General features: G+C 39.9%; 1 protein-coding gene and 1 pseudogene across 5 annotated transcripts in view; both read left to right on the top strand.

Moving 5' to 3' along the window:
- The window catches only part of SNX6 (sorting nexin 6), a 68,931-nt gene that overhangs the window by 14,923 nt on the left and 40,446 nt on the right, over positions 1-13,562 (top strand). For 4 of the 5 annotated variants that reach the window (XM_045585346.1, XM_036451685.2, XM_045585348.1 and 1 more), the window contains 3 exons: positions 3,132-3,242; positions 5,056-5,177; positions 8,496-8,619. In XM_045585346.1, coding sequence (XP_045441302.1) covers positions 3,132-3,242; positions 5,056-5,177; positions 8,496-8,619 — 357 coding nt within the window. The remainder of the gene's footprint in view (positions 1-3,131; positions 3,243-5,055; positions 5,178-8,495; positions 8,620-13,562) is intronic. The other variant, XM_036451710.2, reaches the window with a different exon arrangement.
- LOC118709672 lies at positions 9,339-9,507 on the top strand (annotated as a pseudogene).

The following is a 13,562-nucleotide window of genomic DNA, read 5'->3' as shown; positions in this document are numbered from 1 at the left end:
AAATACCATTTGCGGGCACTAACACATACAATACAAATGAAATTTTGTGGCCCATGTGCAAAAGTCAGTTTTCCGACTGGGCGAGTCTATTTTGAAAGAAGTGGCTCTCAAAAGAAATTTCAGCCGAAACCGGTTTGGCTCAGTGGATAGAGCGTTGGCCTGTGGACTGAGAGGTCCCAGGTTTGATTCCAGGGCATGTACCTTGGTTGCAGGCACGTCCCCAGTAGGGGTTGTGTAAGAGGCAGCTGATCGATGGTTCTCTCTCATCGATGCTTCTAACTCTATCCCTCTCTCTTCCTCTCTGTAAAAAATCAATAAATTTTTTTTTTAATTTCAATTGTTGTATTGTTGATATTTGGCTCTGTTGACTAATGAGTTTGCCGACTTGTGTGCTAAATGAAATAAGTCAGAGAAATAAGTCACGTATGATTTCACTTATATGTGAAATCTAAAGAAAAAAAATAAATAAAAATTGAGAGAGACTCATAAACACAGAGAACGAAATGAAGGTTGCCAGAGGGAATGAATGTTGAGGACCTCTGTGAAAAGGTGAAGGGATTAAGTACAAATTGGTAGTTACAAAATAGTCATGGGAATGTAAAAGTACAGCATAGGGAAACTATAATAATAAAAGTGTAATGTGCTAATGAGACCAGACAGCCGGACAACCTTCCAGATGAAGCCGGGGCTTCAAGGGCCGAGCCCCTTGCACGAATTTCATGCATTGGGCCTCTAGTGTAGTCAATAATATTGTAATAAACGTGTATGATGCCAGGTGGGCACTAAAAATATCAGGGGGAACACTTTGTAAAGTATATATCATTGTTTAACCGCTATGCTATACACTCGAGACTAATATAAAATAACAATGAATATAAACAGTAATTGAAAAATGAAATTTGAAGGGTTTTTTTTTCTTTATTTAAAGGAGGCACAGTGTGCAATTCTGCTATATGCTAAGAATATTTAGTGCATAGCACTAAGAAAATCCACTATATGAATTACATGTGTAGTCAAAACCAAGTGTTCACAGTGATAAGCAGACACTATAAAAATAATGACTTTTTTCTCCCTAAAGAGACTATAACATTTCTAAAATTTTAACTGGTTTGCAATCTTGCATTGTATTTGATACACTTAAGAATTTGCTGAGGAGTTTGCCTCTTAAGGTTTCTCAGCATTATTTATATAAATCATGTTTGTGGAAGGAACCAAAACATACATGTCTATATCTAATTAGAAATCTTTTACACAATTTTTTAATCATGTGTTATTTTATTTTTCAAAGATATTTTTATTGATTTCAGAGAGGAAGGGAGAGGGAGAGAGAGATAGGAAACATCAGTGATGAGAGAGAATATTGATCAGCTGCCTCCTGCAGACCCCACACTGGAGACTGAGCCCGCAACCTGGGCTTTGTGCCCTCATGGGGAATCAGACCGTAACCTAGTTCATAGGTCAACGCTCAACCACTGAATCACACTGGCCGGGTGAGTTTTACACAGACTATGAAAGGTAACTTACACCCTAGCCTAGTGGCCAGTTAGTTGGAGCACAGTTCCATATACACCAAAAGGTTTCAGGTTTGATCCCCAGTCAGGTTTGATCCCAGCTGGGAGGCAACAGATTGATGCTTCTTCCTCTGGTGTCTCCTTCCCTCCCTTCCCACACCCCTCTATTTCTTTCTTTGGGGAAAAAAAAATCAATAAAAACATAACCTCGGGTGTGGAATTAAAAGTGACTTACAACATGAGTCGTTGAAAAAAAAACAAAACAATGGCATTTGCATAGAGATGGAGCTTGGAGTAAAATTCTGAGTGTTTGGCCGAAACCGGTTTGTCTCAGTGGTAGAGCGTCGGTCTGTGGACTGAAAGGTCCAGGGTTCGATTCCGGTCAAGGGCATGTACGGGGTGTGTGTGTGTGTGTGTGTGTGTGTGTGCAAGAGGCAGCTGGTCGATGTTTCTTTCTCATCAACGTTTCTGGCTATATCTCTCCGTTCCTCTCTGTAAAATATCAATAAAATATATTTAAAATAAAAATAAAAATAAAACAGGGATGGAACTTTATCTTTTAAAAAAAAATTGAGTGTTTGAATATGTAGACACAGTGCACACATATTATGCTAATAGAAGAACTTCCATAAGCAAACACCTCTCAGTTGTCATTGACATGTAGAGTCTGTGATGGTAAAGGGTCAACATGATGTTTCCCACATTAGTCTGTACTTCCTGTGAAAAGGTGTGTTCTGAATGTGGTTTATTCACTTCACTCCTTTGGCAACCTATTGTGAAAAGAGGAGATATATAAGATATTACTGTAGATGATGAATCATCAAATTAGGGTCCTCAGGCCAAATCTAGCTTACCTCCTGTTTTTATAAATAAAGTTTTATTGGAATACACATACACACAAAAATGAATTATAGGACCTAGACATAATGCAAATTTAATTTTCTCTAGACTTTTATTAATGTACTAGAGGTCCAGTGCATGAAATTCATGCATGAGAGGAGAGGCCCTCAGCCCAGCCTGCATCCTCTTGCAATCTGGGACCACTGGCTCCCTAACTGCACGCCTCCCTGGATGATTGCCCCTAACCACTTGCCTCCCTGCCTGATCACCCCTAACCACTCTCTTGCCTGTCTGATCCCCCTAAACCACTCATCTTGCCTGCCTGATTGCCCCTAACTGCCTCTGCCTGCCTGCCTGATTGCCACTAACCACTCTGCCTGCCTGCCTCATCACCCCTAACCACTTGCCTGCCTGATCACTCCTAACCGCTCACTGGGGGGTGGGGCCAGCCAAGATTATGGGCTGTGGTCGTTCTGGTCCCTGGTCATTCTGGTTGTTCCGCTGTTTCAGTCACTGGGCTTTTATTATATAGGACTCTGTCAGTGTTGTTTTTCATTTTGTTGTATTCCTTTAGTTAATCAAATTGCTGTCTTATAAATTATTTTAATTTACATTTCAGCTTCCAGACACATTTTCAGATTGTAGATCTATTTCCTTTTATTTGCATAGTTGTATTTGATATATAGTAATAGAATAACTTTTTGAATAAAGGTGAAATGTTTATTTAAAGCTTTTTAGTGTAATTTTAATTTTTATTCAAGAAGATTTCTGTCTTTGCAGAGTTCATTGCCAAATTTTAAACAAAATGAGTTTTCTGTCGTTCGACAACATGAGGAATTTATCTGGCTTCATGATTCCTTTGTTGAAAATGAAGACTATGCAGGTTACATTGTAAGTGTTGAGGTTCCATTTTAATCTTATTTTTAGGAGTGTTTTAGATACTTTGTGTTGAAATCTTATTTAGCATTTTTAATGAACTAATGTAATTTTCAAAAATTGCCAATTATAAAACTAATTGGTTACCACCTTTAATTCTGAATTGTCTTTTTTAGGAGTATGGGAGTGTGGATATGTTATGCTACCTCATTTAAACTTTAATTCTTACTATATATTGAAATTGTAACAGGCTTATCCTAGGGATTCATTAAGAGAGTATTACAAACCATACTAGTTTTAAACCCTTAGGTAGGTAGGTTAAATTTTGAGTTGGAGGCTGTTTAAGAGATTATCTAATCTATATATGTATCATATGTTGTACCTCAGCTGTTAACCACACTCAAATGCCATTGAAATCATCCTGACCTGATTCCATCTTCATTCTCATGACCACTCCTTAGTCATTTGCTCCTCTTTCTACAATTGGCAGTACATTCTTTTGGGGGTTGTTGTTGTTGTTGTTTACAATTACCAGTTTATAGAAAGCATTCAACTCAGAAACAACCAAATGGAAGACATCTAGAGGACAAGCTATGGGGATGTGGGGTGGGCACAGAGCTTTCAGGCCTTCTCCAGGTACCCCTCCTTCCCCCTTCCCAGCATGTCAGTTATGTTCACCAACCTGGAAGCTCCTTTCTCTTCCTGTCCTATTTCCACCTTTTCCCCCTCTCATCTTCTTGTCTGATGGCATTTTCGTATTACAACTGTCTCCTTCACTCCTCAAAGATCAAGACTGGACATTTTTTTTTTTTATATATATATTGATTTTTTTTTTGTTTACAGGGAGGAAGGAAGAGGGATAGAGAGTTAGAAACATCGATCAGTTGCCTCCTGCACATCTCTTACTGGGGATGTGTCCACAACCAAGGTACATGCCCTTCACCGGAATCAAACCTGGGATCCTTCAGTCCGCAGGCCAATGCTCTATCCACTGAGCCAAACTGGTTAGGGCTGGACATATTTTCTTATGTCCATTGCTCAGCATCTTGCCTGGCACTTAGTAGATGCTATGTGCAAGCATGCTATGTGCTTGACTATACTTGATGCTTCTTTCCCTATTGTTTTCCTTGATATAATCATTTTCTAGCAGTCTTTTTTTTTTCTTCTTCTTCTTCTTTTTTTAATTTTTCTTCCTCGTTTCTTACCTGCTCTCTTTAATTTCCATCATTTCCCCTTAACAGTTCTTTTAGGCCCTTCCTTCTTTTTTCTTATATCCTTTCTTGAATTATATTTCTCTTCTTGTTAAGGTAAGTGCTTACTTATCCCCTTACTGTGAGTGAATAGAATGAGATTAGTGTGTCCTGTTCTCTTCCTGTTTTTAAGCCAATGTTTTCTCTTTTCTGGCTAGTACACTGCTCCAATCCAGGAACCCACTTTAACATCCCTTGCTTGATCTTACTGTTAGCATTCATTAATTTTTAAAAACACAGGATAGGATAAAGGTACTTGGAATTCATTAATTTAAAAAATATATTTGTATTTAATTATACCATTTACGTACTTTTGAACATGATATGCATATTTGCTATACATATTTATTTAGTGTGTGATCAGAGCTTAAAGTACCTATACAAACTACTGTTCTAATACTAGAAAATAATGCCCTGCTATATTTCTTTCTTGGTATAAATGGTTTCAAGGATTTGAATTTCTAGACCTAATAAAATTCTCTAACCTGACTTGGAATATTACTGGTGCCCTCTTCTCATTTACAAAATCTTTTATGGTAGCTATAGTCGTTAAAGTTAGTGATTTGGTTCTATTACAGATCCCACCAGCACCACCAAGACCTGATTTTGATGCTTCAAGGGAAAAACTACAGAAGCTTGGAGAAGGAGAAGGGTCCATGACGAAGGAGGAATTCACAAAGATGAAACAGGAACTGGAAGCGTATGTGATTTTTGTTGCTTCTGTTAATTGTGCTTGTTTTAATGCCCTTTTTAATTTTATTTATTTTTGTGTGTGTGCGCTCTCCAATATTCCTTCCTTTTAATCATTTCACCATAGTGATCCTTTCTGGAAGATGCAAGCTTAAGTCACACAACCAGTGTTAACAGTCATGATCAGAGCCTACAGGAAAATTATAGAATAATTATCTACATTGTAAAATTCTTTAAATAACTGGTTCAAACAGAACTGAAAATTAGTAATGGAGGGTTCAAAAGTTTATGAAAAATAATGACTTTTTAAACCAAAATAAACTTTTGTTTTTTATTTATAAGGTCTTAGTCATTAGCAACCTGGTGATTTTTTTTATATATATATTTTTATTGATAGGAAGGGAGAGAGAGAGAGAGAGAAATATCAGTGATGAGAATCATTGATTGGCTGCCTCTTGCACACCCCCCACAGGGGATCGAGCCTGTAAGCCAGGCATGTGTCCTTCACCAGACTTGAACTATCATAGGACCCTTCAGTCTGCAGGCCAGCACTCTGTCCACTGAGCCAAATCAGCTAGGGCAACCTGGTGATCTTTTTTCGATAAGTACATACTAACAAAATTTCTGTTTCTCATAGAAGTATGCCCTGAGCATACTTCTAAAAAAGAATATCCTATTCTTTTTTTAAGTGTGTGTGCATGTGAGAGACAGATTTTCCCCTCTTCTCTGCCTATTTTCCCCTCAGTCTCTGGCTGAAGAGACTAAAATAGGAGGAAAGTAACAAAAAGGTAGTTTAAAAAATGTTTTTTGGCTCAGTGGATAGAGCGTCGGCCTGCGGAGACCCGGGTTCGATTCCAGTCAGGGGCATATACCTTGGTTGCGGGCCCATCCCCTGTGGGGGGCATGCAGGAAGCAGCTGATTGATGTTTCTCTTCCATGTTTCTGGTTCTCTCTCTCTCTCCCTTCTTCTCTGTAAAAAGGTCAATAAAATATATTTAGGGGGGAAAAATGTTTTTCATTATATGATAATTAGTTCCATAGATACTAGAAATGTATTAAATCTTTGAAAATTTGAGATACTTTCTTTTTTTTTTAATTGTTATTTAGAGAGGAAGGGTGAAAGAGAGAAACATCAATGATGAGAGGGAATCATTGGTTGGCTGCCTCCTACATGCCCCACACACCTTCACATGTGCCCAGGCTGGGAATCGAACTGTGATCTCCTGGTTCATAGGTCAGCGCTCAACCACTAAGCCATGCTGGCTGGGCTTTCCATTTCATTTTAGCATACTTGTTGAAAATACAAAATACTTTCCCTTTTATTAAATATTTGAAGTAATTTTGGATTTGCTGTATATTGTTTTTCTGTATTTTGAGAATTTTACAAGGAAATAATTTTCCTTGCATTGTCATCCCCCCTCATCATTCTTTTTCTGGTTATTTCTCCCATTCATGCTTTTCCTTTCTCCTCTTCCACTTAGATTCAGTTATAAGCCTATTTTCACACTGCTGCTAGAGTCCTTTTCAGAATACTAAATTCTTGACAAGATGAAATGCAAAGTAGTTCTTCTTTGTCAAACTATATGGTGACAGATATTTTAAGAATTCTGTCAATGCTGGGTGCAAGCAATAGTCTGATAAAAGTTACATAGTTTTATAGTTTATAAGACTGAAAACTGGAAATTAGCAGAGTACATTAATATTGAAGAATCTGTGGTTTTCCAGTGGCCCTGATCATGATTCTTTTGTGGTCTGGTTAGGGGTTGGATAACAGAGAACCTTGGGTTTATTCTACTGCTACCTCCATCCTCTGCATCCTTCTTTTTTGTCTTCACTGAATGACTACCCTCACAGAGATCAAACTTCTCCCAACATTGGTCCTGCTGGTTTGCTGGTATGTAAAACTTATCCTCCTTGCACATAGTTGAAGCAAGAATATTGGTTCTTTTCCTTAAGTGTTGTGGTGTTTTCTTTCCAAACTGACATGTATTACTGTATGATCGCTGTGATTCACTGATATTAAAATATTTTAAACACAGTTCTCCTATGTAATGGTAAAAAGTAGTCTCTCTATGGTGTGTTTCTTTCTTGTGTTTCTAGGTAATTAGAAGAAAATATGTATTAATGTTGAAAATATGCTTAGATTTGGGTTTTGATATTTTTTTTGTATGGAGTTGTTTAAAAGTAGTAATTAAATCTAGAAATTGAATCAGTAAAATTGTACCAATAATTTGTAGTATACTTTCTCTGAAGCTGAAAACAAATACCCCTATAGTTCAACTTGCATAGGAAGAAAGGTTCATAAAACCAAAAATATTAACATTTAATTTTATTTTTTTATTTTTTAAATCTTTATTGTTCATATTATTACAAATGTTCCTCATTTTTTCCCCCTCCGTTGCTCCCCTCCACCAGGTTCCCACCCCACCCTCTGCCCTTTCCCCACCCCTCATTGTCCTCATCCATAGGTGCACAGTTTATGTTCAGTTTCTTCCCACAACCCCCCCCCCTCTTTTTCCCCCGAGAATCATCAGTTCACTCCCCTTCCATACCTCTGATTCTATTATATTCACCAGTTAATATTGTTCATCAGATTTTTTTTAATTCCCTTGTTTTTTAGATTCACTTGTTGATAGTTACGTATTTGTTGTTCATAACATTTAATTTTAATAAATATTACTAACTACCATGTTTCCCCGGAAATAAGACATCCTCCAAAAACAAGACCTACTTACAGGTTTCCTTCTGAGTGAAATATAAGGCATCCCCCTAAAGATAAGGCCCCCCTAGGCTAAACATGAGAGATTTGGTCCACTGATTCTGAAAGAAATGGAGTCACAAGAAATTCACCAGGAAATTCAGGAATTGGATTGTTATGATGATGTTCCAGAAGATGATGACATGGTTGTCATTGAATAAATGAGTAAATTCTTGATACTGTAGGATTCACAGTTTGTCTGGTTTGTGTTGACAACTACCGTACTACTGTACCGTATACAGGTAATAAATTTCCTTTATTTTCATTTAACAATAAATGTGTACCGTATTCTTCTTCATGGAAAAATAAGACATCCCCTGAAAATAAGACCTAGCTCATCTTTGGGAGCAAAAATTAATATAAGACACTGTCTTATCTTCGGGAAAACAGGGTAGCATGAAGTCTTTTCAGAGCTGGGTTTTATATTAACAGTTCAACTAAGACCTTTGTTACTTGGATTATATCTCTAATTTTGCATTTAGAATAATTTAAAGCTTATTTGCTGAAAATATGCAGTTGATTTTCTAAATGATGCAGTGTTTTACCTTTAATTTTGTGTATTGTTTCTAGTGAATACTTGGCAATATTCAAGAAGACTGTGGCAATGCATGAAGTATTCCTGTGTCGTGTGGCAGCACATCCTATTTTGAGAAAAGATTTAAATTTCCATGTCTTCTTGGAATATAATCAAGATGTGAGTATTGATTTTATTAAAGTAGTGATCAAGGCTTATTTTTAAAGAATCATTGGAAAAGGTAGGGAATAGTTTTAAAAGGTTTATGGTCTTCTTTTATAATGTTATTATTTTTCAAGAAAGGCAATTTGAAGTGACACTTTTTCAATGGCAGGGCAGTATTTTCAGTAGAACTTGAGTACATTAATTGAAGAAATGACAGTATATCATGTCACTACATGGGACATTGATTTTCATCCTAAATTGTGAACTTCTTAAGAAATAAGGTTAGCCTGGCCTTATTACTACTTCAGCTTCCCTTCCCCCCCCCCCCCCCCCCATTTTCATGAAATATCTTTTCCATCCCTTTACTTTCAGTCTTTGTATATTTTTCAATCTGAAGTGAGTCTTGCAGACAGCATATGTAAGGGTCTTATTTTATTACCATTTCAACCACTCTGTATCTTTTAATTGGAGCATTTACTCCATCTAAAGTAGTGTTGATAGATATGTAGCTTTTGCCATTTATGATTATTATTATTATTATTATTATTATTATTGGTCCTCACCTGAGGATATTTTTTCCATTGTTTTTTTAGAAAAGGAGAGAGAGAGAGAAAGAAACATTGATGTGAGAGAGACACATCAATTGGTTGCCTCCCACGTGCCCTGACTGGGCCAGGGATGTCCTGTTAACCAGGAATTGAACCTGAAATCCTTCCATCTCAGGGCCAATGCTCATTGCTTCTCAGCCTTTTGGCTAAGATCAAGTGTAGTGTCAAGGCCAATGTTCTAAACACTCAGAAAACCAACCAGGACTATTATTTATATTTTTTATCCTTTTTTTTCCTTCTTGAAAAAATCCCTTTAACATCCTATATAGTAATCCTATATAATAAAGGGCTAATATGCAAATCGAACAGCAGAACAACTGGTTGCCATGACATGCACTGACCACCTGGAGGCAGATGCTCAATGCAGAAGCTGCCCCCTGGTGGTCAGTGTGCTCCCACAGGGAGAGTGTCACTCAGCCAGAAGCTGGACTCACGGCTGGTGAGCGCAATGGTGGTGGTGGGAGCCTTTCCCACCTCCATGACAGAGCTGAGACTGCCCAAGGGAGCAGGCCTAAGCCATTAATCGACATCCCCTGAGGGCTTCCAGACTGAGAGAGTGCAGGCCTGGCTGAGAGGATCTCGCTCCAAGGACACGAATTTCATGCACCGGGCCTCTAGTTTCTTAAAATATTGGTTTGGTGGTGGTGAACTCCTTTAGATTTTTCTCTTTTTTTCTTTCTTTTTTTTCCTCTTTTTTTTTTTTTAATTTATGATTTTTTACAGAGAGGAAGGAAGAAGATAGAGAGTTAGAAACATCGATGAGAGAGACATCATTCAGCTGCCTCCTGCACCCCTTGTATATGTGCATATACAAGGGCATGTGCCCACAACTAAGGTACATGCCCTTGAATGGAATCGAACCTGGGACCTTTCGGTCCGCAGGCCAATGCCCTAGCCACTGAGCCAAACCAGTTTCGGCTCCTTTAGATTTTTCTATCTGGGAAATTATATATATTGATAATTCTGTCTCCCTCTCCCTTCCTCTCTGAAATCAATAAAAATATTTTTATTTTTTTTAAAAGAAACATCAATGATGAGAGAGAATCTTTGATCTGCTGCCTCCTATATGCCTCCCACTGGGGATCAATCCTGTAACATGTGACCTGTTGGTTCATATGTTGACACTCCAGCTGAGCTGGGAGAGCTCTTTATCTCTCCTTGGATTCTAAATGATAAGTTTGCTAAGTAGAGTAATCTTGGTTGTTAGGCCCTTGCTTTTTATTTTTATCACTTTGAGTATTTCATGCCAGTCCCTTCTGGCCTGCAAAGTTTCTGTTGAGAAATCAGCTGACAATTTTATGGGAGCTCACTTAGCTAACTAACTGCTTTTCTCTTGCTGCTTTCATGATTCTCTCTTTGGCATGACCAGTGTGTCAGTGGTTGAGTTTCAGCCCATGAACAAGGAAGTCACAGTTTGATTCCCCATCAGAGCACATGCCCAGGTTGTGAGCTCAGTTCCTAGTAGGGGGCCTGCAGGAGGCAGCTAATCAATGCCTCTCTCTCATCAATGTTCCTATTTCTTTGTCCCTCTCCCTCTCTCTAAAATCAATAAAAATAGCTGAAACCGGTTTGGCTCAATGGATAGAGCATCTGCTTGGGGACTGAAGGAACCCGGATTCGATTCCGGGCAAGGGCATGTACCTTGGTTGGGGGCATATCCCCAGTAGGGGGTGTGCAAGAGGCAGCTGATCGATGACTCACTCTCACCGATGTTTCTGGCTCTCTGTCTCTCTCCCTTCCTCTCTGTACAAAATCAATAAAATATATTTTTAAAAATAAATAAATTAAATTTAATTTAAAAAAATCAATAAAAATATATTTTTTAAAAAGACTCTTTATCTTTAACCTTTAGCATTTTAATTATATGTCTTAGTTTGGGCCTCTTTGGGTTCATCTTGTTTGGGACTCTGTGTTTCCCAGGCTTGGATATCTTTTTCCTTTTCCAGGTGAGGGAAGTTTTCTGTCATTATTCAGAAAGGTTTTCAGTTCCTTGCTCTGCCTCTGCTCCTTCCAGTACTGCTATAATGCAAATGTTGTTACACTTGATTTTGACCTAGAGGCCCCTTTAATTATCCTCAAATTTTTTTAATTCTTTTTTGCTGGTCTAATTGGGTGTTTTCTGCTACCTTATCTTCCAAGTCACTGATTTGATCCTCTGCTTCACTGTTAATTCCCTATAATGTGCTCTTCATTTCAGTTACTGCATTCTTCAATTCTGACTGGTTCTTTTTTTTATGATTTCTATGTTCTTTTTATGCTATTGAAGTTCTCACTAAGTTTTTGAGCATTCTTATAATCCTTACTAAGGGCCCAGTGCACAAATTCGTGCACCTTGAAAGGAACAGTGGGCACAAGGGTGGGTCTCAGCCCATCTTCCATGCCATGCCCGACCTCTTGCGCCACTGGCCCCGGTCCCCTGTCTGCCAGCAGCCCCGTTTCCACCACTCCATGTGCTGACAGCACCAGCCCCACTCACACCTGCTGACAGCACGGAGCAATTGGGGCTGGCATATGTAAAGGGTACGAGCAGAGCCAATGTCGTCAGCGGGTGGTGTGAGGAATGGCTGCTTGCCCAATCACCCCTCAGGAGCAGGGGATGGTAGAGAAGCCCTCTGGGGCAATTAGGGCCAACAGCCACTGCTCATACCCCCTGATGGCACCAAGTGATCAGGACTGGCGCCAGGCACCAGCAGTGGGTGCAAGAGGCAGCTGTTAGCCCCGATCACCCCTCAGGAGCAGGGGAAGGTGGAGAAGCCGTGAGGGGCGATCAGAGACGGCAGCCACCACTCACACCTGTTGGTGGCACCAAGCGATCAGGCCTGTGCCGGCAGCGGGTGCAAGTGCCCTGTCGGACTGCAGCGAGTGGGAGCAAAGAATTTTCACTAACCACCAGAGGTTTACCCCAATGACCGACCAATACCCCTGCTCCACCATCCCACCACAGCCAATGCCCACTATATTCCGTGCACACCCCCTGGTGGTCAGTGCATATCATAGCAGCCAGTTGTTTGGTTGTTCTGCCATTCAGTCTATTTGCATATAGATAGATACATAGATAGATACATAGATAGATAGATAACCATTGTTTAGAACTCTGTACCAAGTCTATTGCTTGCCTTTATTTCATTCAGTTCTCTTTCTGGAGATTTTTCCTGTTCTCTCATTTGGGGCATGTTTCTTTGTCTCCCTTTATATTTATATATTTATATATTTATATATTTATATATTTATATATATATATATATATATATATATATATATATATATATATATATATATATAACAGAGAGGAAGGGGGAGAGATAGAGAGCTAGAAATGTTGATGAGAAACACCAACCAGCTGCCTCTTGCACACTCCCTACCGGGGATGTGCCTGCAACCAACATACATGCCCCTGACCGGAATCGAACCTGGGACCTTTCAGTCCGCAGACTGACGCTCTACCACTGAGCCAAACCGGTTTCGGCTGTCTCCCCTTTTATATCTCCTGGTCTTGGTAGAAAGGCCTTGTGTGGTAGATGTCCTGGCAGCCCAGTGGTGCAGTCTCCCTGGTCACCTGAATCAGGTGTCCGGGTATGTCCCTTGTGTGGATGATGTGTGCCCTCCTCTGGTAGTTGAGCCTTATTTGCTGTTTGGAGGGTTGACCCTCTGGCTGAATGGTTGTAAGGATGGCGATGACTATAATGGAGGAGCTGTTGGTTCGGGGGCTGACATTGCATAGCAGAATTCACTTTAGTAGGGCTTCAGTGCCTGCTCAGTCTGCCCTTTGGCTGTGTCGTTTGTGGAGGTAGTTGGGTTGGGTGCTGTGGTTTGGTTGGAAGATGACCACCAGGTGTGTTAGTTCTGGGGCACTTGAGGTGTAGGCCAAGGTCAACTGCTACCTCTGCCCTGCCCAGGGCCACTTTGTATGAGCTACAAAGTGAGCTCCGATGGTTGCCACTTGTCTTCATTGGAAGTGCCTGGGAGAGGCTACCTTATGAACCACGTTTGGCTACTGCTCATGCTGGGCTTGGGGCTACTTAGTAAGAAGTATAGGGCACACTGAGGCCAAATGCTGCTTGTTTGTGGTTCATGAACCTTTGAGAGATTTTTTTTGAAAGTCTGCTGCATGAGCCAAGACAGGCTGTTTGTATGGAAAAGCCACTGGTAGTAGCTTGAGTGGGCCCACAAGATGGACGGGGCGGGCTCTCAATGAGTCACCAGGACCCTATGAACAATGTTAGCCCGGTTGATGGGTATCCAAATACTAGTAGCCCTGCACCCAAATCTGTGCACCAATAGCTCTCTGTGGGGCCTGGCCGCTCCGCGTGCTGCCCAGAGACCCATCCGCGCCCAGCCTAGCCAGAGGCC

This window comes from Pipistrellus kuhlii, unplaced genomic scaffold, assembly GCF_014108245.1.
Source record: "Pipistrellus kuhlii isolate mPipKuh1 unplaced genomic scaffold, mPipKuh1.p scaffold_m20_p_1, whole genome shotgun sequence".
NCBI lineage: Eukaryota > Metazoa > Chordata > Mammalia > Chiroptera > Vespertilionidae > Pipistrellus > Pipistrellus kuhlii.
This window is presented reverse-complemented; position numbering and strand designations above follow the sequence as displayed.